This window comes from Stigmatopora argus, chromosome 2 (assembly GCF_051989625.1).
Source record: "Stigmatopora argus isolate UIUO_Sarg chromosome 2, RoL_Sarg_1.0, whole genome shotgun sequence".
Taxonomy (NCBI): domain Eukaryota; kingdom Metazoa; phylum Chordata; class Actinopteri; order Syngnathiformes; family Syngnathidae; genus Stigmatopora; species Stigmatopora argus.
The window spans coordinates 11,395,058-11,422,500 of NC_135388.1; the positions used below are offsets into that span (position 1 = coordinate 11,395,058).

Genomic DNA, 27,443 nt, shown 5'->3' on the forward strand with positions numbered 1-27,443 from the left:
ATTAGTCAGTGGCAGATGGTACAGTGCTTCCCACCAGCTGTGCCCCCTCTCCTCCTGCCCCGATCTACCCCTTCTCTGGCTCGGTGATGTCATGGAAAGAAAGAATATTTTCAAGTCAAACAGCTTGTCAATGTCAAGTGAAGGCAAAAAAAAACACAGCACATTCACTTGCAGCTGTCTTGTGACCCCTCCGGCCAAACCAAATGTAAATTGTATGAGTTGCAGTGAAAGCCGTCATCTGCCGCTTTGGCCACAAACAAGACTCTTCTGTCTATGTGCTTTTTCAAATGCAGACTGAGGATTTCTGATCGCTGCGGGTTAAAGTGTGATCTTTTTACTGCGTGTTTTGGGGGGATCTCACATTTTCCAACCTTGTCAGGTCAATTCCTGAATGAACAATGTTGTATAACATAAACAATGACAATAGTACTCATTTTATGATAGTCTTGCCCATAAGCAGACAAGCTTTTTTTTCCGTGCCTCATTAGGCTTTGCATTTTTTACCCTAACGGTCATCTGCTAGAGCCAAGAACACGTACTACCCCAATCATAAAGCGTAATGAACAACCTTAAAATGAAACTGTTACTATGCACCACAAAACAACTACACCAATGCAAAATCTGAGATCTCCGTTTTTCCTGAAGAATTTTTAAAAAAAAAATATTTGTTTCCAGCCTGAAGCTAACGATTTTTGTTTAGCCTTGTGAACACTTCTGCATTTAAACAGTTCACCTCATTGCTGTGCCCACAACCTGAAAGTTGATCTCCGGTCGCCAGATTATCGACAATCTCAATGGTCTTAAATGTGCCCAGAGGAGCGCGAACGTCAGAGTGTCCATAGAAGAGCAAATGGAGGAATTACACAGTTTAAGGAAGTCTGCTTTTTTTGACAGACGTCTTGGTGTTATAACAGCTGGATTCAAAAGTGCAGGAGAGGGATAAAATTAATGAGTGCTACTTTTGTTTGTCATATTGAAATTCATTCTAATTACTCAACGTAATTCTACGACCGTTGGTCACATAGCAAAAAATTATAATTCCATTTATAAAATGAAATGATGAGTTCCATAATTGTGTTTGAAAATGATAATCATTTACAAATAAACCAATCAATGCCAGCAAATTCTACCGTATTTAAAACCATATTGATTAGTATGTGGAATTAGTACAGTAACTATAAAAAACATTTTTATAGTACAGTAACTATAAAAAACATTTTTATAGTACAGTAACTATAAAAAACATTTTTATATTGTACAGTAACTATAAAAAAACACTTTTTTTTTCTTACACTTAATTTTGTTTCCTGACTTGCTGCTATATTTTTCCAGTAGAAACTGGGCACTGCCTCAATATATATGTATCTATATTAGGAAACATTGATTTCAAATGCCATCAGATTTTTGTTTACCCGTAAAATGTTTGTGGCCTTAAGGAGTTTTGATGTGGAGCCAAAGGGTTTGCTGAGCATAGTGTGATGGTCCTTTAATCTCGCTTTATAGTAGATCTCTCAGAGAGGCAGAAGCTCTCATGGCATCTGAGATGAAAGTTGGCTGCATGGAGGTGGTATTTGATATTTGAGATTCTAGGAATGGCGACATGTTCCAAATGCAAAGCTCATCTCTAGAGAAGGCATCCTGAGTGCCATTAAGCCCTTTGTCATCCAGGGGTAGAGTGCAGTTAATTAGCAACTGTCTCTATAGCAACTGTGTTGCAGTGTACACAATTTGTAATTTCTGCTTCTTGCCTTATTATTGTAGTGTTTACCTGAAGTGATTCACATATTCGGAGGAGACTCGTGCTGCCCATTCTCTTGGGCTGATTGTGCCTGGGAAGGTGGGCATCTGCATAGAGTATTACTTCAGACTGCACTTGGCATGGCAAGATTATTAAGAAGAATATTTGTTAAAAAAACAGAAATAAAGGGAAGGCAAATCAGGAGCACCGGCCAGAGCCAAAGCACTTTGCACAGTTCACCTGCTGTGCTAGGCTGCATTCATTTATTCCAGAAATGGAGTTGATAAGTGAAACAACACGCTTCACTCAAATTGTATGTTTATTCATCGAGTTATATATTTGTACTTGAATTGCATGAACCAATGACATAGGTGAATTTTTGAGTCGCTGTTGGAAAAAAATAAATAAATTCATCTTGCTTCCCTTGATAGAGAATAGAAGATATATCAACCCATCATTTTTCCAATTTTTTAACTTGAAAATGGCATTTTATTATATATTATATTATTCTAATCTAGAGAATGGCTGCTTGTTAACACTTCAGATTGGAGACTTATTCTAAGGAAATGCACTACATCTTAGCTTACCTGGCCTTCATTGTAAAGTATTTCAATTATATATCATGTTCTGCCATCTGGTCAGCGATTTGACCCAAGCCCTTCCTCTGGGAACTAAGTGGCACTTGCTTTGCAGAAGCGCTAAGAATGAATTCGATATAATGAGTAGACCTGGCTCGGCTCTTTGCTCCTGCGGGGCTTGTATCACAAGGCTGAGAATGCTCGGAGACAGAGTGTGCGGATCTGATCCTCCCTGCCGGGCAGATAATTAGGAATTTCGGGATCAGCTCAGACTCACTGTGTCACCTGCATTCACTCAGAATGGAGTGTGAGGGGCTTCATAGTAGGAGGGACATCTCACAGGTCAAATTAACACGTTGATTTATAACAATATTCATTTCTATGAATGTTTAGGATTTTTTTTTTCTTCCAGTGTGTTCTTGCCTCGTGAGTTTCCAGGATAGTTGCATGTCTCTCCCAGTAAGACCTACTATATTGATTTATTTTGCTTGATTGAAATCCTTTATACTTGTAGTTTATACTTACATATGTTCCACCAAGTATTTTGCTTTAGTTGTCAACTGATCATGTCGAATGCGAGGACGATGTTTTCTTTCTATGTAATTCATTATTTTGAATCGCAGGAAACAAAAGGACAATTTTAGATTGATTAATCAAGGGTCGCTTTGTGTCTAGCTCCACCGTTCACAAGAAACGTACCAGTTCAGAAAGCACTCGCATTAGCAAAAAAAGTGGGACTTTTGAGGTTGGATATTTTGGGGCACTTTATAAAAGAAATGCAATTACATTACCAAACGGAACCATTCTGCACTACTTGTTGGAAACAAGCTGTGCCTCTTTTCACAATAAGATACCCATTAGCTAAATGACGACATTTTTAGAGCCTCTAGGCAGCGTAACATGCAATGGTGCTTGGAAATATGACATTGGTGTTGCCACCTTATAACCCTTAAGCTCATTGGCTGTCATTGACGGCGATTGTAGTGTCACTGATGGCGATTGACAGCCAATCAAAATGGATTGGGGTGAAAATTTGAAAATTGTAGCAACAAGTAGTCAGTTAAGTCTTCTTTATCCTCTACATGTAATGCAAAGTAATGTTTCACCTTGGAAAATATCTCCATGATTTTCACACTCATCTCCATTTTATGAAGACTTCAAATATTTGCGCATCATTGTTCGGCAATACTCGCATACATGTGAGTTTTTCAGGGAGAGCAAATAAAATATAGTAGTATAAAAATAGATAAAAATCTGTCACACAAATTGCTGTAAAGATGTGGCTTTTTTGTTGAGCTTGGGCAACAGCAAACTAAGGGATCGTAAACTACATAAATATAGAGGAAACGACCTACTGTGTGCAAATCTTGTTTCAAGTTGTTGGCTGCGGCCGATAAATAGCAGGCTACTGCCTGTCTGAATTAGGAGTACATGGGGTGTGTCCCAGCTGCGTGAGGCCCTTGGAGTCAGGCTTCTGGTTTCAGGTTGCATGTTCCCAGTCGACTGCTTTTGTTTGACTAAAACGCTGAGACGGGGCTCCTCTTAAAGATGCAGTGTCACTCGTGCGCTTTTCAAGAAATCACGTCTCTCCCATTGATGAAACACTCTTACTCTGATGAGATCATCTCAGACTGATAGGACCATTTTCAGTAATCAACATATGAATGGAATCTGAATGCTTGCGTTATTTTCTCAACTCGAGCACAGGGACTGCACTGTTGTCATCTGTTCTTCTGCTGTTTGATGACAAGTGTCTCTCAAAACTGCACAGAATTCCTGTCAACAAAAGGAAACGGTCACCAAATATGCAATAAGCAACAGATACTTAGTGTTTCAACACCTTAATACAGTGATATCTCTTTTTATGAATGCTTCTTCGTACGAAATATTCAGGTTACCAAAACTTGGTGTGGATGGGAAACCCTTGGATTCAAGAAACGAAAAACAGTCCAAGTTACAAAACATCAAATGAAATCAAACATCCCTTAAAATGTAAATACATTTTTGTCATGCTAATATTGCTTTCACATTGGCTATCTCCCAACACCTCGTTGGCCTCCCATTCGCTAGCAGGAAGTTGCTGCACGATGATACCGGCCGGCAGTGAGTTCCTGATTCGTGTACCTTCGATGATGGTTTAGTTAAGTAGTATTTAATATCTTGGAAAAAAATATGCTAATTAAATGTAAAATATGATTCCACTTTGAAAAAAAAATCCAAGTTACAAAACTACTTCTGGAACAAATTCATTTCGTGAGTACCACTGTATTTTGACATTATTTTATTAAGGTTAGTCAGCTCAATTTAATAAATACAATCTTATTTTTTTTTAAAGTGTCGGGGGGTTAAGTTTTAATATACTCTATACCCGTAATCTCCTTGCCCTGCCAAGGTACAGTATTTTATCTTTCTCACAATCAGGAATCTCACCTGAAATAGTAATCTTAGTGACCACTAAGTTAGACTTTTCTTTTTCTTTTGTACGTATTCGTAGCAGTCAGCCTCTTCCTTTGTGCTCCGGCGTGGCATTGATCCGAGACATTGAAAATATTGATTTAACTCCGTGTTGTACTTTGTCACAGAGTAGGGGGCAGAACAACTTCCTGAATGTGTGTTCACACGTTGGACTCGGCCAGTTCCTCGGGAGAGTAATAATTACAGCCGTCTTTTCAGATTAGTCCAGCAGCCTGTCCAACTGGAGCATCTCTCCCTGGTCATCTATTTCCTTCCTCTCTCCCCTCTCTTGAGAGACACAGCTCATCGCAATGACCGAGCCGGTTCCTACAATAATGTATGTGATGATAAACACACTGGCTCCTAATTGATAGAGTGATTCAGACAAGGGCTGGCTGTGCAAATTGCTCCCCAGTGAGCATGTTCCACAGAGTGGAGCCTCGCAGGTTTGAGCTCTTAGCCTTGTATGAGAGGAGAGAGAGGGAGAGACAGAAGGGAGAGGAATCAGAATTGTTCCGACCCGCCCGAGTGATAAAGATGCTGTCTTTGCCTCTTTAGCCCTGTCTGAAAACAGGCAGGGTTCAGCACAGGTTGCTGTTGTAATCCTCTCAGTGTCTCCAGGAAGGCTCAGGTTAGTGACCCGCTGCTTTGTGGTGTCTTGTAAGATTCTGAGAGAACACCTCACCTTTAATCCCCCACTGTTCAACTAACACATTAGCTCAACCGTGCCCCCGCAATAAAGCCTTTTAGTCAGCTCAATAAGGTCGTTTGAAGTTAAGTATTGATTTTTTTTTTTTAGGATGGGGGGGTATTTCCAGAGGAGGAGGGACAAATGGATTTTTAAAGAGCTGTTAATTACTGTTGAACACAGCATTATGAAAAGAACTTGTGGCTGAGTTTCTAAATCAGTCATGAAATTCTGGAAAAAAATGTACATTTCCAAAAGGGTCTGTGCCAGTACAAATGTGTGTTTGCACCGTTTCTTTCAGAATCATTCTTGAAATAGTTTTATTCACTATATAGAAATTTCCGCAATTGACTTTGTGGGTACACTATAGTCACTAACACTTGTTTTTTTAAGCATTTGCATTTGTTATTCCATTCCCACTGAAGTTCATTGACTTGCTCTAAACAGCAATAACTTCAGCAATGCAGTTACAAGAACACGTGGGCTGCCCATTTCCTTGTTGATTTATTTACTTAAATACAATAATACCTCGACATATGAGCAATTTGAGATACGAGTACAATTTTGAGCAAATATTTACTTTGAGATACGAGACATATTTTGATATACGAGCATACAGCCAGGTCTGCAAGAGGCTGCTTTGCGAACAACTGCCTTTCCCGTTGCAACTCCCTCGTGTAAATGTCTCTACGAGCACTGGGCGGAGCGTTGCATTTTTTCAGTGTTTTTTCCCCCATTGCAGAATGGTGTACGCGTGGCTGAGCTTGCTCGCTAATACGAGAGGACCATACTACTTCTCGTTGGCAAGTGGTCGTGTGTTATCCTATTGTGAGGACATTTGTGTACATCATTTTTGGAATATTTTGAAGGGAAGACAAAACCAAACAATCCTCGATAGGTTCCTTTTAAAAACTCTAGCTGAAAGTCAGGGCAAATAGAGCCAAGAAGAAAAGTAGAAAAATGTCAAACAAAATTAGAATGAAGTTTAGTGTAAGGTTAGATTATATTTATTTTTGGGTGTGTCTGTATCGTAATCCAAGTTCATTTAAATTTGTTTGTTATGTTACAAGCGCGTTGCCGTGCAAAAAGTCTCTCTCTCTCTCGCTCTTTCTCTCTCTTTCCCCTCCGCAAAATCTGTCTAACTTTATTTTTAATAGAAGGGATCATTAGTTTTCTCTTTTGAAATGGATCTTCACACACAAACCTAGAATATAGTTCAGAGTGAATTTTCTCTTAAAATAATTCTTCCATACATTTTTAAATGAAATTGTTGATTGCTTTAATGTCACATTAACTATTAGAGGGAAACCTTAAATCATTTGTCACATAAACGGATGCAAACGCACAAGGTTGCGCAGCAATTATTTCAATGTTTATAAACAGGAAAAAAAATACTTGCTGGATGCAGGAAGTAGTAATTATGTTTTCAAGAGCACTCAGAAAGCAGAGACGTTGCCAAGACTTAAACCTTTCAAATAATTGGATGGGTCAATTGCCCTGATGTAGTATCTTCACTAATAAAGGAGTTTCGTTTAGAATTCTTCTTCATCTATATGAACAACATTTTGTTTATGTTGTGATCCAATGTGATTGAAATAAATCAGATTGAAACCCACATCCTCGTAAGGGTGGCAGGGGTTTCTGGAGGCTATCATAGCTGACTTCGGCTGAAAGGCAGACTACACCCTAGAATGGTCGCCAGTCAGCCGTAGACTTGTTATTATTATATTGTTTGCCGACGAAATATTTTGCTAATGATCATCGTTAATGAAAACAACACTGTAGCCTCTCACCTGCAACACTTAAATATATACACAGTATATATGGTCATTCTGTCCTGAATGGACTAAAACATTTCCAAATTTAAATCTGATTAGATTTGAAAGGGAGGTTTTTTTGTTCTAAATTGTAGGGATTTCATTATTGTGTGGATTCATGCCAAAATTAATTAAATGACTGTCCTTGGACGAGTAGCTGGCATCCTACAGTATAAAGAATCCAGGTTTTCTAATAATTTTTCAATCAAAAGCTAAGTTTAGTAAAGAAAAATTAGTAATATCTTGTCACTTTCATGGAATGGAAAATAGATTTTTGTCATGCATTTCATTCATTCATTTTCCGCTTAGCCTCACATGTATCGCAGGGGTGCTGGAGTCTATCCCAGCCAACTGTGGGCAGTAGGGGGACAGCCTTAATTGGTTGTCAGCCAATCGCAGGAAACAAGGAGATTAACAACCATTCACACTCACACTCACATGTTTGCATGATTTCGAGTATTTAATCAGTCTCCCATGCATATTTTTGGGATGCGAGAGGACACAGGAAAACCCACGCACAGAGAACATGATAACTTGAAAGGATGGTCAGAATCTTGCGGGTCGGATCTCAGAACTGTGAGGCGGACATGCTAACCACTTGACCGCCATGGAGCCTTTTTTCACAGATTTGTTTTCTTTTCTAACTTTAGAAAGCCCCCAAATAGTCCTCGTGCTGACTTGGTAGAAGAGCAGTAAATAACATTCAACAGCCACCGTGACAGTTTTAGTTATTTGCTCGCAGTTTCAATGTACTGTGTCCTTTTAATTTTTTTGAAAAGAGTGCTATTGATAGTACTCTCCCTGCAGGCCAACCACTGTTGCACATGTGTTCTGTGATGTGGGAGGCTGCTCTGTCTCTGTGGAGCAAAGTGCTCGAAGCTGCACACTTGCAGGCTATCGGCAGGCTGGTTTCAAGCCAGGCCCTCTGCTGGAAGAGTGCTGGCCCAGATGTGACTGTGGTTGTGCCTGCATTAGGACAAACAGAGGGGAAAGCGCTTATTACAGGAAATGGGTGCGTTTTAAAATAGGGGGAAGAAAAAGCTGGATCAGAGCTGAGCATTGTTCTTGCTGCTCAGGGGACACGACCAAGATTGCTATTTATTTAGTATGCCTTGATCGAAAATAGCCAGGTTATGTTACAAATGGCTTTGTTACAGTGACAAGCTTCTTGGTCTTACAAGGACCCGACAACAACCTGCTTTGTCCACAAAAATTTGGATAAATTAAAGCTAAAGGTTTTGATTGATTTTTCTTTTTTTTTTAAGACACCTGATGTTTTTCTTTGGACCGAGTTTTTGCGGGTGTGGCATCACTGAGGTTGGTCCACAGCAACATGTGACAATGTCCTTCATTGTTATTCACAACAGAGGGAGTCTGTCACAGCTTCCTTAGAGAACGGATGCTGGAAGCCAAATTGGATTTCTGACTGAATGAGGAATGGACTACTTGGGGACGGCCTCGTGAAAGTTGAGCTGCCGTCCTTTTGTGGAGAAGCTGGTGGAGTGCCATTACTATTTGCCAGCTCCTCCAGAGTCATTGAGATTCAGAGGGAAATTCAGTTGGGCCTTCCCCTCCAGCTGCTAAAAGCCACACATGTCGGCGATCACACAATATATATTTAATCCTTTTCCTGCTGGTTTGAATGACAAGAACACCCCTTTTTAAGAGTTAATTTTCTTGGGACTCCCCAAGGCTCTGCTTTAACTCATTCACTGCCATGGACTGTGATAGACACATCAAATCCTTTTTAACTTGATGGCTGCCGTTAAATAATCATGTTTCAGTGATAGACAGCGATAGACGCCAAATCCATTTTGACTGGGAGGGCTTGCAGCGATCGAACGATTGCTTCCAGCCCTGCCCAGTCAAAATAAATTGGACATCTATCACCATCAATGGCTGCCAGTAATTTAATTAGGGAAACAAAAACAGCCGTTAGAAAAGTAGGAAGGTTGTTGATCTGTTGTTTTTTTCAGGAGTAATCTGCCAAAGTTATTTTGTGGTCTACGTCAAAACAGTTCACTTTTAAAGCAACTCTGGTTTTTCTGTCAACGTCAATAGCAGCCAATTAGTTCATAAATCCGACATTACATGTTAGACTGTTTTTACCAGGAAGTCTTTTGTCAAAAATCATGAAAGAGGTTCCACAATAAACACAAATTAGCACATTCATACAGGAACTGCCAATGGCCACAACTTACTGTGCCACTCAATACAAACTAGTTCATAGATAATACCCACACTAATAAACAGGCCCGTTTTTTAAATTCAATTTAACTGATCCTCTTATCCTCACGAGGGTTGCCAGAGCCTATTCCTGCTAACTATGGCCAGTAAGCAAGTACACCCTGTAGCAGTTGCATGCTAATCGTCACAAGGAAACAGAAAACCATTCATGCATGGATACTCATACCTCAGGACAATTTAAAAATACAGCGAGAACAAGCAAAATCCACATGAGAAGGGCGGAGCCTGGGCTTGAACCCTTGACCTTAGGACTATATATATACGACCACAAATGTTTTTCACCAAAAATTAAGCACTAACTTACTATTTGCCCCACGCAATTGCCACCATATGTGGAGACAACAAATTTTTCGCTAACTAGGGGAGAGGTTTCTGTTATTGGGATCCGCCCAAAAAAATTGGCCAAAAAGTGGTGCGCAAAATCCTTGTCGGGGTCTTGGGGTGCTGGAGTCTATCACAGCTGACTTGGGGAGAAAGGCAGACTACACTCTAAACTGGTCGCCAGTCAGTTGCAGGGCACACATAGAGAAAGACAACCATTTGCACTCACAATCATACTGCCACCGAGTGGAAATCGATCCTCTGCTGCGCGTGGCAAAGTTCAGGCGAAAAAAACCATACACCATCCGGTGGGCATACATACATACATTTTGATTTTACTACTTTCCCCAATGGGTGATTGAATTGACTAACCCCATTTTGGCATTTTCATTTTTATTGATCCATGTAATATCTTGGTGGAACAACGCACAATAAAATGTTATTCCATGCTCACCATGCACTAATGCCGTTTATGGCTTCGCTTAACTGCATCCTGATAATATTTTCCGGATTCCTGCTTTTTCTAGAAATGCCTGCTAATAAACAACATTTACTGACATCTATTTCTGCAAGATACAACAAAGGTCTTAAGCTTTCTAGAGTTCACACACCGGTAGCCTATTTTAATGTGTTAGCCAACCAGTCTTGCACCTTGTAGATTTCAGGTCGCAAAGGCAGAACTTTATCTGAGACATTTTTAAACCATCGTTATTTTGCTGTCCAAACAACGGAACCAAAGAGCTTCTTTTCCCCTGCCTGGTGAAGAGAATGAATTATTCACTAGTAAGCAATCTTTCAGCTGGCCATTTGTGTGTTTTGAACCCGGAATCAGGAAGTTGCATGAATGCCTGTATTGTCATGTGCGTTCCCTCGGTGTGTGAATTATTAAAATCTTTGCTAAAGTTTATAGGCGCGCAGCACATACAGCCTAGCGCGGCAAATCCCCTGGTATTTATTTCCCAGGAGAAGAAACGTGGCTGCCGCACTAAGGATGACCCAACCCCGACATTGAAAGAGATTGACATTCACACCGTATTTGCATTGTATTTTTTTTTACATCTAGCTAATATGTCAAAATGGTATTTTGTATTTTATTTGTTATGTTAAGCCACCTCGTGGTGTAGAGGTTCACTCGCCTGACTTTGGTACGGCCAGGCGCGGGCTCAATTGCTGCCGCTGGTGGTGGTATGATTGGGAGTGCGAATTGTTGTTGGTCTCTCTGTGTGCCCGACCGGCAACCTGTCTAGGATGTAGTCAGGTTTTCGCCCAAAGACAGCTGGGTTAGGCTCTAGCAATCCCCGCAACCCTTTTGATGATGGGTGGTATGGAAGACGAATTAATGCGTTGTTATTCATCAACTCATTCGCTGTCATTGATAGTTATTAAAATGTTCAGTTCAAACTACTGAGAGTTACTACTGAAGTCCATTCATTCATTTTCTGAACCGCTTATCCTCACAAGGGTTGCGGGGGTGCTGGAGCCTATCCCAGATAACAATGGGCACCAGGCGGGGATACCCTAAATTAGTGGCCATCCAATCACATACTGAAGTCCAGGTTATCTTAAAATGCTGAGCTCAAACCATTGACTTAAGTAAAATTGGCGGACTTGAAATATAAAACCCTGCCAAGATATATATATTTTTTTTACATTGCAGTTCATTTTTTGGGCCAACTTTGTGTTGCAGCCCATGTTTTTTGTTATTTCATACACACATGAATAAATAAAAAATACAATTAGTAATTCTTAGGTTTTTAATTTGATAACAGAATTGACCTGATCACCATTTGTGTTGTTTGTGAATGTAATTTTTTAATGAGATGAGGCCACAAAAAAATGTGGTGATTTGCGGAGTGGGGGGTTGCAAATTTTCTAGAACAGTAGATCAGAACCCTGGCATTGCTTAGCTACAGCTGGACACATAATTAGAGCCCGCAACCTATAATTTGTCTAATAGTTTTGTTTGGCGGCATGTTATTAACATATGAAAGGGCTAAGCAGGGGTCATGTGCATTGCAACAACAATTAGAGCAGACCTGAGGGCACAAGAATGTTTTCAGCCATTGTTAATTAGAAATCTGTACAAAGCAGCGCTTTAATTAGATTCTAGTCAGATTTGCTCGCTTTTAAAGCCTTGTGTCGGGTTTTGAAGAGCGCGAGATTGAATTGTAATCATTTCAGAGGCCGCTCAATCTCTTAACAAATTTTCTGCCATTGACGGTGACGAACGCCCATTCCATTTGTACTGGGAGGTTACACTGTTTGTCTTTGTAAGGTTATGCGAGTTGAGCTAGGAAAAAAAAATGATGCTCGCTCCAAACTCTCTTAATGACTAAGTTCACTCAAATACAAGAACTTTGATCCAGGCCCTCACCATTTATTTTACGTTCTCGCAGGTCGGAACGAGTTGATTGCCAGATACATTAAGCTTCGGACAGGGAAGACGAGGACTCGCAAGCAGGTAAGAAGAGAGGGACCGTCTTCATTGCTTGGCGGACTAATCCCCTGTCACGGCCATGTTGCATGAACAGATGTCCCTGGATTTAGACATCTGAAATTGTCACTGTTAGTTCCGCTCTGAAACACACATAAGAGCCTTAGCTCAAGCGAATTTGGAGACAAAAACATAGGTCATTTCCCTTTTTGCAATTCTTTGAACTCATGACCACTCCTTGCTCAAAATGGGGCCTTTAATTAAATACAATAAATGAGTCGTACACGATGCATTTATGAGCATCAGATCAGATGTCATGTCAAAAGCAAGTAACCACAGTGACTGAAAATATTCCTGGTCCTTGTAAAGTAAATCACAGAGTTCATGCACTTGGCTTTGGTAGAAGTCTTTATTAATGGGGAAAGTCTCAGCCGTAATAATTTGGTACCGCATTTAACCAAAGTGCGTTTTTAGTACTGTCTCTGTGTAACGGGTGAGCGTCCTGTCCTCAGAAGGCTTCACGCACAACCCTGACCACAGATGAGCTCATATTTCTAAACCAGAGTGATGAAATACAGACTACTCTCACATCTGTTAAATGACTTGGGATGCACCGATACTCATACAACTGCTTCCATTTGAGCGTCTGCCGTAGTGATACTTGACAATCACATCTTGCTGTTGTGATTGAGTCTCATTTTAATCCAATATTGTTGAAATAAAAATCAAGCAAATAGCATTTTTGACTTAAATAAAAAGGACACAAAAAAATTCTGTTTTGTAGCGTGAAGGCAAGATGAAGCGCTCTTTGCAGCATTAACTCTTTCAGTTCTTTCTTTTACTGCACAATTAAATGAGTTAATCAGTAGTTATAACTATTAGAGATCCAATCAATTTGAACTAGAAGGTTCGCAGATAATTAACAATTTACTAATCACGCAAAGAATTGCAGTAATAAAAAAACATGCTTTTTTATTGTGCAAAAAAAGGTTTGGGTTGGAGCATTTTCACGATCTGATACAGTAATACCTTGACATACGACAATTTGAGATACAAGTAAAATTCTGAGCAAATATTTTCCTTGAGATATGATACAAATTTTGAGATACGAGCCTACGGGCTTTCTCGCCGCATCTCCCTCCTGTAAAGATTTCTACGAGCACTGGGCGGAGCGTTGCATTTTTTTCCATGAATGGTGTACGCGTGACGGAGCTGGCTCGCCAATACGAGAGGAGTTTTTCAATAATATGCACCATCCTGAAGCAGAAGGACGCTATTAAGGATATCAAGCCTTCCAAAGACTAACCATCATTTCCAAGCTGCGCAGTGCCATTCATAACGAGATGGAGAGCCTTCTTTTAATATGGATAAAAAATAAACAGCTAGTGGGAGATAGCGTGACTGAGTCGATAATATGCAAAAAAGCCAGCGGAATTGACATGAATTTCAAAGCAAAGCAAGCATCTGAAAAATTGGAGCCTTCAACACCACCAGAACACTTTATTTGAGTTAAATTTATGTTTACGTATGTTATGTTACGAGCGCATTGCCGTCCAATAAGAATCTCTCTCTAGCTCCCTCTCTCTCCTGCGTTGCACCCCTGTTGTACTGAATATAATGTGTCATTTTAGTATTTAACATCATAACCACTAGTTATTTGTTACTCTGTAAGTAGATGGTGAATTAGAAACAATAAAAATGTTTTTCCATTGTAATATCCTTTTTTTGGTGTTTTTTTCAGAGGGTGGGAACGAATTAATTTGTATTTAGTTCATTTCTATGGGAAAGGTTGATTTGAGATACGAGTAAATCGACATACAAGCCCGGTCCCGGAACGCATTAAGCTCGTATCTCAAGGTATCACTGTACTTGGTATCGGTGCATCCCTGTAAATATAGAGTAAAAAGCAAGTTGCAAATAGAAAATGGATAAATATCCAAAACAATTCAATGGATGTGACGTGTTAAAAAACAATCCTTGGCTACGTTTACATGGACCAAATTTCTTTCAATACATCAGAGTTTGGATTCAAATTGTGATTGGGTGCACGTGACACTTTTAATCGAAACAAATTATTTTCACATGCCGGAAATAGTAGGAGAAGAAAAAGGTGTAGTGATGTTGCAAAACTCCGGTTTTGTATTTGTGACTGTTGATTTTAAAGATGAGAATCCAGCTGTTTTTTCTTCTGCCTACGATGATGAACCAAGGGCGCCTGTAGAAGGACAACTTTGTACTTCTAAGAGCTTTTTGTACCTTCCAGGAATAACACAAATGTGTCTACCGAGATCACAGACACGCTGTGAAAACATTTTGTTCCGTAATTTTGGAGTATTTTTGGATTAGAAATTGACATAAAGCATCCCCCTTTTTCGGAATAAACTCTTGATTGGGTCAGATTGTTGCAAATGGGCCTATGCACGAAGCATTTTTATTCCCATCTGGCTTTGAATCCCAAAAAATGCGTCAATGTAAACACAGCCAATGAGTCAAGACGATGTCAGGGTAACATCAATTCCCGAGGAAGGTGAATCAAGTGACTTTCACTTGGTATGTAAGTACTGATCAAGCTGAAATGGGTAAAGATATCTCTCTACCATGATAGATAGAAATAAGGTAATACATATTTTGGTGTTTTTTTTGTACACTGTGCACCTGTACTTCAACAATAGAAAATCTACTACAAGGAACAAGCATTTGCAGGGTGTAAAGCATTGTGACGTTCTACTCTAAACAATGACTGCTATAGGTAAATTGGATGTCATTTCCAATATGAGTACAATGGCAACAATGCAGAATGTGAAAAATCAATCATAAAAATTGAATGATGAAATGTTCACAAAACCGTAAAGAAAATCTCTTACTGGAAATGTTCAAACAGCCTGTTTCTCAAGTCTAATACAAATTGACATTTTATTGAGATTGTATTTACCTGCGTGGACCTGGACTCCACATGGGAAGAACATGAAAGAAAAACATTTATTTTTCTCATTTGTTGACCCCCACCCACCCTCTTCATCCATGACTCTGATTGAATTACATGGTTGATCGCAATCGGAGCAATGTGCAATATGAACTAGTACACCCCATTTGAAAAGTAATATTCCTATAAATTTTTCATGTAATCCAAGAAATAATTTTGATGAATTGACTCTTGCGTGGTAAACGTAATAAATATGGTTTAACTGAATGGCGTCGTTGACGGAGTTAGACATCTTTTCCGTTCGAATTGGGAGGGATGGCAGCCAACAAAAAATTCAGTCAAACTGGGTTGGATGTGTTCTAGTGACAATTGATTTTAAATTGGCAGCAGAAGGATAAAAAGAGCCACGATCGGGCGTCTAACATTGTCATTTGCACTAAGAGAGTTAAAAAAACAGTGTTATTGATTATTTTTGTAACAACAAATTGTGTTGGACAAATAACACTTATTGTATGTACGTGCATGTTCTCATACAACGGATATACAATGTTATTGTATTGCACACAAAATTGATTTTGAAGAAAACTCAAGGTTTCATAACAAATCTCTTCGCATTGTACTCATTCATGTTGAGTACAGCAGCAACAAGTTGTTTCAATTATTGTTTTTTATTTACAATGAGATAATCCAGTGATATCCTGATTTAAGAGTTAAACTTTTTTTTAACATGCTAAGTACTGAAAATGTGCCTCTCCCCTGGAACGAATGAAAACGCCATTCATCTTTCCTTGTGCTCTTTCTGCTAAGAATGTGAAAGATAAAAAATATATGCCATCTAGTATTCGATCATAGCACGTCTACATACTATACATGATCACCATACCTGTCAACCTCTGCCGATAACTGCCCTTATAAATGATTATGATTCCCCTTACAAACCCCAAAAAAACCTTACAAACACCGTACGAGTCGTACGGTGTTTGTAAGGTTTTTTGGGGTTTGTAAGGGGAATCATAATCATTTATAAGGGCAGTTATCGGCAGAGTTTGACAGGTATGACACAGATTGCAGTCAAAACACCTCCATATCAAAATGTTTTCCATTGGGATTTTCATAATTCCACATTTTGATATGAACATTTGTTAGTTCTTCCTCTATAGCGAACTCGTAAAGAACCCCGCCCTAATCCTGTAGAGTACACCTCAATAGGTATTGCATTTTGGAGAAGAAACCAGTTTTAATCCACACTTGTTCGAAGATTGGTGTCGGATAGTATCGCATAATTTCGCCATATTTTGCACGTGAAGTTGAACTTGGCCGGTGAAATTCCTGGTCCGTCTCCCCTAAGAATCCGAGACTAACCGATTGACATTCAGTGCACAGCGGCTCACATCTGTGTGCTCATAATGTGTTCTAAAGAGGCCTGCATCCTCCCTAATCAGCTCACTTAAATGACAACGACGACGACCCGCCCGATAATGCTTTATTGGATGCTAGCACGTTGCGCTGTGTGGAGGTGCCGCTGACCTGCACCTTATCTCCCTGACAAAGACGTGTGTTCTAGTTTTGTTTATTTTCCCCTTTTCTCTTTTGAATGGAGGTGTCTAGTCACATACAGGTCTTAGCAAGAAAGAAAGTTCGAGAAATCCAAGCTGCCATTAAGGTACGTCTGGCTTTGCCCAGTTACAGGGGGCTTTTCATTGCCATGGTTACAGGCTCTTCCTTTGTTTTCCTCCCCTCCCCTACCCCGCAGGTGTCTAGTCACATTCAGGTTCTCGCCAGAAGGAAATCTCGTGAGTTTCATTCCAAGCTAAAGGTATGCGCTTTTCTGCTTTGGGGCTTGTTTGTTGCTGTGTGTCTGAACTCAAAGACCCTCTCTCTCTCCCTTTGGGAATCAGTCTTCTGTTGACTTTCCTCCTTCGTGTCTCTAACCCTCTTTCAACTTGTCTGTCCATGTCACCTTTCTACTCTGTTTTCACTCGCAACTATCTTTTCACTCATGTTTTGAGCGACCCCTATACATCCCAAGGGTATGCATAATTAGACATAGTTATCATCACGATAATAACAGTTTTGCTCCCACGGCTAAGACTAATTGGTCATGAAAACATGCTCAATACTTCATTTATCAGATCATGCCAGCATTTGTCATTTACATTATTACAATTATAAATAGGCGAGTGGTTAACGTGTCGGCCTTTGAGTTCTGGGGTCGATGGTTCGATCCCAGATCGGTCTTCACTGTGTGGAGTTTGCATGTTTTCCCGGGCTTGCGAGGGTTTTCTCCGGATACTCCGATTGCCTCCCGTTCCCAAAAACATTCTTGGTAGGTTGGTTGAACAGTCTAAATTGGCCCTGCGTATGAGTGTCTGCTTGAACGGTTGTCCGTCTGCTTGTGCCCTGCGATTGGCTGGCCACTGATTCAAGGTGTTAGCTGGGATAGGGACCAGTACCCCCCACAACCATTGTGAAGTTAAGTGGTTCTGAAAATGAATGAATGATTTATAAATGTCTGATAGAGACTGACAAGGTAATTATGTGAGATTTTCAAAACCATTAATTTGAGCGGCAATGAATGAGGTTTTTTTTTTATCCTTTCAATTTCTTGATTAAATATATTATTAAATTTCCATCCATTTATTCAATGCAAAACATGATTTAAAATTCACAGAACAACAACAATTCGAGTTAAATGACTAATTAAAGATTAAATCAGGCAAATGGCTCATTGATACGTTTTCAAAAACCATTTTTTCACAATTTAAAATTTAACAAGGTGTCTAATAATTCATTCATTCATTTTCTGAAACTTCCTTCCTTGTAAGGGTCGCAGGGGGTTCTGGAGCCTATCCCAGCCAACTATGGGCACTTGAATATGTAGCCAGCCATCGCAGGGCACAAGGAGACAAAGGACAACTATTCACGCTCACACTCATACCTTGGGGTAATTTAGAGTGTTCAACCAGTCGACCATGCATGTTTTTGGGCCGTGGGAGGAAATAGGGGTACCCTGAGAAAACCCACGCAAGCCCAGGGAGAACATGTCAACTCCACACATTGAGTACCGATCTTGAATCGTGAGTTAAGGGCTTCCAGACTGTAAATTGCCACTTTTGATCAAGGGTTTCAATAGGGAAAGCATGCTTGCACTGGCTGTTTGATGATTGGCTTCGAGCTGAGACACTTGCCCCCTAAAATAGGCATGGCAGATTGAGGGAAATGTGCGTAAATGAATAAATACAATTATAGCACACCCGTTTTTGACAGTGTAACCTAAGTCAGCCCAGCTGTCAAAGGCTGGCCAGTTTTGCATTCAGGGCGCAGATTGGCTGCTAAGCAGAGAGTTAGTGAAATGCCCTCCGCTTTCCATCCTCTCTTCAACCTGTTGGCAATTCGAAATTGCTCTCACAGCACCCTGCGCGCATTTGCCCTCCTTCCTTTATATATTTTTTCAGGTGGTCCCTTCAGATATTCCTTCTTTTTTTACTAACATAGGCAAATCAGCCAAATGCCCTAACGAGGTATATTAAATTCTACTCCAACTCATTGCTGAAGAGCAAATTCAGATGAGTGAGAATGAAAGATGTATTATGCTTTTATTTAGATGGGACGACTAGTATGCATTCTGACTTTCACACTTAGTTGTTTCACCGGCAGTATTGCGTTGCCGATAATGACGCCTCATTAATCTGTGGCGTGTCTGTGTTTAAAGAGCCACCGAGTGAGACAGCCACATGAATGCCTGCATTTTCAGAGGCACAGGCAGCTCTGTGAGGAAAAACAGACGGCTTTTGTATGAATCCCTGTCTTTTCTCATTTAAAGCAAATTAGACTCCAGTGGCAAAGAGATCGACGAGTGTGCCCTTCCTTTTTGTGGGCAGAGGGGTGGGAGTGTGGGGGTCATCAATGAAAACCTGCTGCTTCTCCTCATGTCTATGGCAACTCTGGAAAATTAGTCAGTATATGCCGCTCTTGTTTTTGTTTCGTCGATGATTAGCTGACAGCGTGGCATTGGCGGTTGGAGGACTCGCTCATTTATCTCTTGATGTTCAATTGGGTTTTTGTTGTTGTTGTTGTTGTTACTATTACATTTCATTGACCAGGATAGTTAAATGAAATAATCAAGTACATGTAGATAATTTAGGAACAGAATTTGCAGTCTCCTGGTTCCAACAGACCTTCCCCTCTCCTTTTAAAATTGTCCCTTTCTTTTGCTCATGTATTGAAGTATATTTCTACCACATTGGCAGGATAAATAAACACTCAGTAGTCTCATATTTGAACTTTTTTGTGACCAATGTTTTGACGTGAGGATTTATAATTTAATGAGAACATCACAATAACATATCATGTTTTTTTTATGCAACTCAGAGATAAAATCTTAAATCTTGGGAAAGGGGTATCAGAACCACTTAAATGGAAAAAATCAGCTCTACGCAAAATAAGCACAGTATGAGAATTCTATAAACATCTCGATGCTTACGAGACATTGTCTACAAAAACAGTTTGATACTCCTTTTCCAGAACTAGCAATTCCATACGTGTTTATGTGTATATGTACAAAACATTTGAAAATGTGTTTGGACTGCTTAAAGTAGTAAATCTACAATGTAACGTTGTATGTTTATTTTTAGGTCACAAGTATGGTGAGTATTGACTGTTCCTCTGTTTCTGCTTTATTTATTCATTTTCTTTTAATGCCTTGCTAAGATGAAGCTGGTTTTGCACCTTATTCATCCCTTTGTGTGCAATCCTGTAGCTGGACTAACCTGTGTTGCATTGTGAGCATGTCACTTCATCTGTTCTCTTTCTCCAGCTGGGGCGTGCGCACTCACGCCATAAGATTGTTGCATTAAAAAAAAGCTTCAATTAAACTAATTGTGCCGAATGCAAATAAAATCAAACCGCGTCTGGAAGCACTACTTGAAGCTCTCACTATGAGTCTGTGGTTTCTTTAATAAGCACATCTACATGGCATGTTTAATTACCTCTATCGAATAAAAAAAAGATTCTCATCTAAAAAGAATCTCCGTCCTTCAAATTTACTCAACAAAATTGTTTAGTGTTTCAAGTTTTTTTTTTAAACTTGCTGGTTGTTGTAGCCTTGATAGAAGTGCTGCTCCTACTTGGATGTTATTTTTATTTTTTTTACTTAACAAGCACATTTTTTTGCTGAAGTGCATACCACTACTAGTTATTGTAAATTGGATTTCATGCTTTCATTGTTTGGTGCATTCCATTAAAAGGACACCAAAAAAAAGAAACCTCACACTTCAAAAGCCATGCTTTTTTTCATTTTCTTTGTTAACCTGCTTGCGTCATTTTAGAGGTCAGTGGTGCTTTCAAGTGTATTTACTTTACTGGGTTCTGGTCGTTGCTACCTAACCCCCCGCCTCCCCTTGTGCTTTTTTATGCGAACACCAAGCCTTTTGTGTGTGATATTACAGGACCAGGCCGTGAAGGACAAAGCCCTCCAGAGTATGGCCTCCATGTCGTCGGCGCAGATCGTCTCCGCCACGGCTATTCACAACAAACTGGGCCTGCCCGGCATCCCGCATCCAGCGTTCCCTGGAGCAGCGGTGAGGGCCTCGCACCCAGACACCTCCCGCTATTGATCAGTCCTGTTCAGCTTCACGCAGGGCGGCCACGGGGTCCGCGCCGGGGCCAAATCACATTACACACCAGGCTTTGCTCATCCGCCCCAATCAGATAAGCACATGATCAGAAGGAGTGTTAGTAGAGATAAGTTCTTACCCAGAACCCAGAGCCATTTTCATCTTGCCGCAGAAGCGCCTCACCATTGGCTTTTCTTTGTTGTCTATTAATATCTAATTCATCCTTGTATCTAATTCTTTAGATATGGCAAGGGATGATATCGACGAGTCAGCCAGGATCCTCACAAGAGTAAGTGCTTGCGTAAGTCTGCGCAAACAAGGGTTAGCATCGTTTGGGTTCACATTTGTTCAAAATTGAGGGTATGCTTCTGTTTAAGATGGAAAAAGACTGCATTCTCAACACAATGAGTGACAAACACCTTTTTAGGTTACTCATTTAAATACTATAAAACGTTCAATAATCAATTTTAAACTGATGATGAGAGCCATCGATTTTTTACCAGGAGTCAATAGATAAAAAATAAGATACATAAGAGAAAAAAAGCAGAAAAAAACTAAATTGCCCTTACTTTAAAGCATGTAAGAGGTTGGTTGGTTATTTTGGTGGGCTACATTGTTACAGCCGGTTTAAGTGTATATATTTTCAGGTCATATACATGTATATTATTTCATGTGTAGTGGGTCAAGTTGAACATTTAATTTGTATTTAATCTTCTGTTATGTTATGCATTACTAATACATCAGGAACAAACAAATATTTTTGTAATTCAAACTATTAAGAATGAATATTTTTAAATTCATTCTCATTTGCTTTATCCTCATTAGGGTTGCGGGGGGTGCTGGAGCCTATCCCAGCTGACTCCGGGCCAGAGGAGGGGCGACACCCTCAATCGGTGGCCAGCCGATCGCAGGGCCATATTTTTAAATAATACAAGAATTCATATTTTCAAATAATAATACAAGAATTCATATTTTCAAATAATAATACAAGAATTCATATTTTCAAATAATAATACAAGAATTCATATTTTCAAATAATAATACAAGAATTCATATTTTCAAATAATAATACAAGAATTCATATTTTCAAATAATAATACAAGAATTCATATTTTCAAATAATAGTACAATAAATAAAGAAGACTGAAAGAATACAAATCTGAATAATTAGCTAAGTTGTGTTTTCTATGTAAACATGAAAAACTAATTATATACAAAATCTTTTTAACTTAAATTGATTTAGAATTTTGGCTTCGTTCATCATATTCAATTTTGTCCAAGAATTTAATTTCTGTTCATCCCTAATATTTTATAAGAACTATATGAACTAGGAGAAACTGTCAAGAAATGATTGCTGGTAGCCCCACCCCTTTCAAAAGGATTGGATGTTCTCCGCCACCAATGTCACTGAAACATGATCCTTCCATTCCATTTAACATCGTGCCAAGGACATATTTTCATTGGTTTGCTGTTTCCTTTTTTTCTTGCAGCATCAAACCTTTCACCCAGCAAGCCTATCCCATCCAGCCCGCAGTCACAACGGCAATTTCAAGTGAGTATTATGGTCACTATAATGGAACACCATGTCACGCTCATCCCAAAGACCCTCATTTTCAAAGAATGAGGTGAATGATAATCAATTTTGACACCTCTCATTATTCTGCGGTCCCCCGTAGGCTACGAGCCCACCGCAGCTTCTGCTCCGACGGCGCCAGCTTGGCAGGGCCGCTCTATTGGTACAACCAAACTGCGACTGGTGGAGTTCTCTGCCTTTCTGGAACAACAGAGAGACCCAGATTCGGTAAAAAAAGAACGTTAAACATGACATCTGACCCTTTTCCACACCACCCTTATTATACTTTTTGTTTCCTTATCAATTCACTGGGACTAAGAATTTATGCTGATGGCCAGAGAGAGTGAAGAGAACCACTGTAAGGACATGCATAAAAGATTTTTTTCTTTCAATCAGCTGTCCTCCAAAACATTTGATTCGCATGTGCCACGTGCGCCTTTGAATTAATCTTTTTATTCAAAAGGAAATGTTTGCGTGTCGTTTTGGTTTTGTGTATTGGCTGTTACATGCAAACTGCCATCGATCAGAGACTTCAAGGTGACAGAATAGAAACGGCACCAGGTCGTTTGCTATCATATGGACATAACAAGGATACGTACTCTAGGAAATGTAAATGTTGTGTGGCGATTTACATTTATATATTTATTTATTTTTTAATCCAAGGACTTGCTAGTTCTTTTGAAAATCTTACCGGTATTTGCTCCAGATGACTGCTAGTCATTCACTGGAAGCCCACCCAGTTGAAAAGGTTTAGGGGTCTTTGTTGTCAATAACAGTCGAACATCAATCACCGATTGTTAACCAAATAGATCCTTGTTGATAAACACTACTTTCCACCGCAATTTGTGACTATAATACACCTTTCATTTGTCCTTTCAGTACAACAAGCACCTCTTTGTGCATATTGGGCAGACCAATCATTCCTACAGCGACGCCCTGCTGGAGTCGGTGGACATCCGGCAGATTTATGACAAATTTCCCGAAAAGAAGGGAGGACTGAAGGAGCTGTACGGAAAGGGCCCCCAAAATTCTTTCTTCCTTATAAAGTTTTGGGTGAGTGAAGTTCCCGTTCCGGTCACATTTAGCTTTTTGTGGATGATATTTTTACAAATGAAAAGAATGAAGTAAAATGAAAAGAGGAGGTTTCATCCAAGATGTATCAGTAGCCTACTTAGAGAAGATTGTGTGTTGATTGTTTACAGAACACGTTAGGCTATATTTGGATGGGCATAGCAGGAGAGCTTTTGATCAAAGCTCTCACTAATTCAGTCTAATATCTACAAACAATGCCGTGACCCGGTTGTGCCGCATAATGGCCCTTCCGACATGGCGCGTATTTCCCTCCCTAATGCAAAATGCTAACTAGCGGCGGCCAACAAAGTGGAGACCGCGTACTTGGATGCAAGTCCCCTCAAATTCCTTTTGAAGTGACCGGCCAATCTAAATTTCAAATGAAAGGCAGGATCTGCACAATAATGAATGTATAACTGCTCTGTTTAATGAAGGAGGAGAATGTCAGAGGCGGACGTCTCGGCTTTTTGTGGCTGTAATTAATGTGCGGGGCGGTGGGGAGACGGGCGCCCCTCTTGAAACATGGCAGAAAATCTTTTTTAAAATTTGCTATTTTTTTTTTTTAATGTCGTTTCATCCTCTTCTGAATTTATGGATGAACTCATCCTGCTCTACTAAAAGTTGAATCCTCATCATTATGGATCTTTTCCATATAACATTGCACAAATTGCCTTTTCTATTGTCATCAGATAACAAAAAGCAACAAAAGTAGAAATTGCACACATACCAATACAACAATAAATCTCCCCATTTATTTTTTTGCCACCAAAAACTGCACTGCCAGCACTCCCTTGTGAAAAATGGATTTGCCGTTTGTCATATATCCTACTAAGTTTTCCAGTGCACAACAAGATTCCTAAAACCAGTCATTTTGGTCGAATGGTTTTATTTTTAGAATAATATTAAGCATTTTGCTTGTCCCTGAAATGCCCATCAATCTTAGCATACCCGCTTAGACTTAGTGGCACATTTCACAAATTCAAGATTTACAATTTTAAACAAGACACACTCAACTTGAATCCAGTTGGCAAAGGGAAGGTTAAGATTAGGGAGAAATATCCACCTTCTCCACACTATGTACACTGCTCACATTTTGCCTGCTTTTCAGGCCGACCTAAACTGCAACATCCAGGACGAGAGCGGCTCTTTCTACGGGGTCACCAGTCAGTACGAGAGTTCCGAGAATATGACCATCACGTGCTCCACTAAAGTGTGCTCCTTCGGCAAGCAGGTGGTTGAGAAAGTCGAGGTGAGAAGCTTCCGCGTTACACCCTAAAAAAGCCTTCTAGCACGCGCTCACTGCTTTTGCCACGCTTGTCTTTTTGTTTCAGACGGAATACGCACGGTTTGAAAACGGCCGTTTCGTCTACAGGATAAGCAGATCACCCATGTGCGAATATATGATCAATTTTATCCACAAGTTAAAACACCTGCCGGAGAAGTACATGATGAACAGTGTATTGGAGAACTTCACTATCTTACTGGTGAGAGATTCTTCTAATTCCAAACAGTTTGAAGCGACACTAGCGTCAATATTTTCAGATACGGTGTTTCCCAACTTGTATCTGCTGAGGCATGTATTTGACAATAGAAAATCTCGAATAAAATGTCACCAAAAGTACTCGCACTAAAATAATTTAGTTGAGCATACTATGGAGCTGTCATGGAAATGGTAAGAAGTGGAGGTTAATTTCCGCTATTTGGCGAATAGACCTTTTATCTCGGCATCACTTAATGTACGTCCTTGGCACTAAAAGATAGACAAAGATACATTTGTAGTAAATCATCATTTTTAGACCGATTTATAGAAACGGGATTAATAGAAAGAGGGTCATTTCCTTGTAGAGTGGTTGAGAATGTCTCCTGATTCTAGAAATCACACAAGGCAACCTCTGACTGAATGTTTGTTTGTTAAAAAGTACACCGTGTAATTTGGAAATGTTGGAAAAACTTCACTAGGGGTCATAAACAAGCAATTTGCAAGTAAAAATCTCTTTAAAGGTCCTGTAAATTCAGATTAGAATACACAGTCGTTACGGCAACAGTCGTTGTTTGCTTTCATATTATTTAATTCATAATCCATTAATGGTGACGTCCAATTCATTTAATTCAATGGCGGCTGATGGGTTCAATGAGTTCTGTTGTCTTTGTGTGAAACTCCAACCATTGAAATTGTGTTAAAAATGTCAACCTTTCTCTCATGGAACCAAAATAAAATCTCCCAAAAATGGGTGCAAATGCGTGCAAAACAAAGACACCATTTTGGTTCTTCTAGTTTGTCTATGTTTCCACAGGTGGTGACCAACCGGGACACGCAGGAGACCCTGCTTTGTATGGCGTGCGTGTTTGAAGTGTCAAACAGCGAGCACGGCGCCCAGCATCATATCTACAGACTGGTAAAAGAATGAATCTCCTTTTCTTCCCTTCCTCACAGACTCTCCGATGTCCTGACAAGTGGCAGTGCCTCTCGCTCAAAATCATACCCCACACCGCTGTCCTCTCGCGACCCCAACTCTTTTCTTAGCGCTGTGTTATTTTTGTGTCGTGCGACTGCAGCTGTGATTTGCGTGTCAGGTGTTTCAATTTTTGTTATTCTTTGTTCCACTACGGGAGATCTCCCCGAGAGATCACGTAGACCTGTATAAGTGTAGCTTTCACGTACAAAATTGACATTTCTAATTCGGTCAAGGGGAACTCACTTTGGTCTGCTTTTTTTCTTTTCTTTGTCTGTATATACTAAGCTGCTGGCATTTTGGTGCCGGCGGCTTGATGTAGTCTGTGTAACGTTTGAGTGTGTTGAACATACTTTTTTAATGTACCAGACATGCAGCCCGTAGAGCTCCAAAGACACTGACCTTACACTAAATTTGCAACAAAATGAAGTCATCTTACTTTCCCTGCGTACACACAGCGACACAATCACTGCAGTCGGATTGCACTCAACAACAACAAAAAAGACACTACCCTCACTTTGCTGCCTTTCCTCGTGGATGTTAAGGAGCCATATGTAAGATTTGCACTTCATCTAAATGGCCCTAACATTTCAGTAGACTTTGTTTTTGGGGACTAATTCTAACACAGTTCTCCGTTTCCGTCTCCATTTTAAAAGCCCGTAAAAGTTATTGTTTTGATTGTGTGTTTACGACAGATGTCCCGCCCTCCACCAATCAGCTGATTAGTTCTGAGTCTGCGTAGAGGTTGCCAAAGCTCTGTAAGGCTGCAACAACTTTTACAAACAGTCTGAATTTACAATGTTGTCTACCACTACAGCAAAAAACAAAACAAAAAAAACCAACTCAAATCCAATCTCAAATGACTTCTAAGACCTAGGATATGCTCGAAAAGCCTTCAATCGATGGAGACAACTGAAAACAAAGAAAGAATTGATGATGGATGCCAAAGTTGTGTGATTTCTCATCAACAGGTGATATACCCTTTGAGTTTTTCTTTCATATATGGTTAACTGACATTTGAAACATAGACAAAGTTATACATGCTCATGCTATGTATTTTAGCATGTGGATCTGTTGAAAGATTGCATCTTTACCCAGATTAGATTAGATTAAAATTTATTCATCCCGTTCTCGGGATATGCATATATTGGTTGCTAATTCAAATGGCAAAAAATAATCATTTGCGTACCAATTTAAGACCAGTGCAATTCAAATGCCTCACCTTTGAAGACTTTAGCATGAACCTTTTAAGAGTTGGCTATCGAATACACATACACTACACACGCTGCATATTCCTATGATCATTGCTAATGTTAGTCTGTAGTTTTTTAGCCTCCGTCAACAATGGTATGATAACTGTTTGTGATGCGAAATGCAGAATAGGCGCGTTTTCACCAAAAAGTACAACGTGATCTCGCAGCCCAATTATTGTGCTTTTCAATATTTTGATCATGATTGCAGTACCGGTCTCACATATGGCTCCTTTTAAGGAAAACATTTCACCCTAGAAAACATCCCTCTTCTTACTTAA

At 39.8% G+C, this 27,443-nt stretch overlaps 1 protein-coding gene across 6 annotated transcripts in view; it reads left to right on the forward strand.

The window, feature by feature from the left end:
• Window positions 1–27,443, forward strand: part of tead1b (TEA domain family member 1b) — a 39,459-nt gene that overhangs the window by 10,919 nt on the left and 1,097 nt on the right. For 2 of the 6 annotated variants that reach the window (XM_077587884.1, XM_077587891.1), the window contains 11 exons: window positions 12,240–12,304; window positions 16,801–17,016; window positions 19,835–19,846; window positions 20,648–20,779; window positions 21,058–21,104; window positions 22,306–22,367; window positions 22,492–22,616; window positions 23,268–23,441; window positions 24,568–24,708; window positions 24,791–24,943; window positions 25,754–27,443. The exon at window positions 25,754–27,443 is cut by the window's right edge and continues 1,097 nt beyond it. In XM_077587884.1, the coding sequence (XP_077444010.1) occupies window positions 12,240–12,304; window positions 16,801–17,016; window positions 19,835–19,846; window positions 20,648–20,779; window positions 21,058–21,104; window positions 22,306–22,367; window positions 22,492–22,616; window positions 23,268–23,441; window positions 24,568–24,708; window positions 24,791–24,943; window positions 25,754–25,867 (1,241 nt within the window). In that variant the 3' untranslated portion in view covers window positions 25,868–27,443. The remainder of the gene's footprint in view (window positions 1–12,239; window positions 12,305–16,800; window positions 17,017–19,834; window positions 19,847–20,647; window positions 20,780–21,057; window positions 21,105–22,305; window positions 22,368–22,491; window positions 22,617–23,267; window positions 23,442–24,567; window positions 24,709–24,790; window positions 24,944–25,753) is intronic. The other 4 variants (XM_077587898.1, XM_077587903.1, XM_077587909.1 and 1 more) reach the window with 4 other exon arrangements.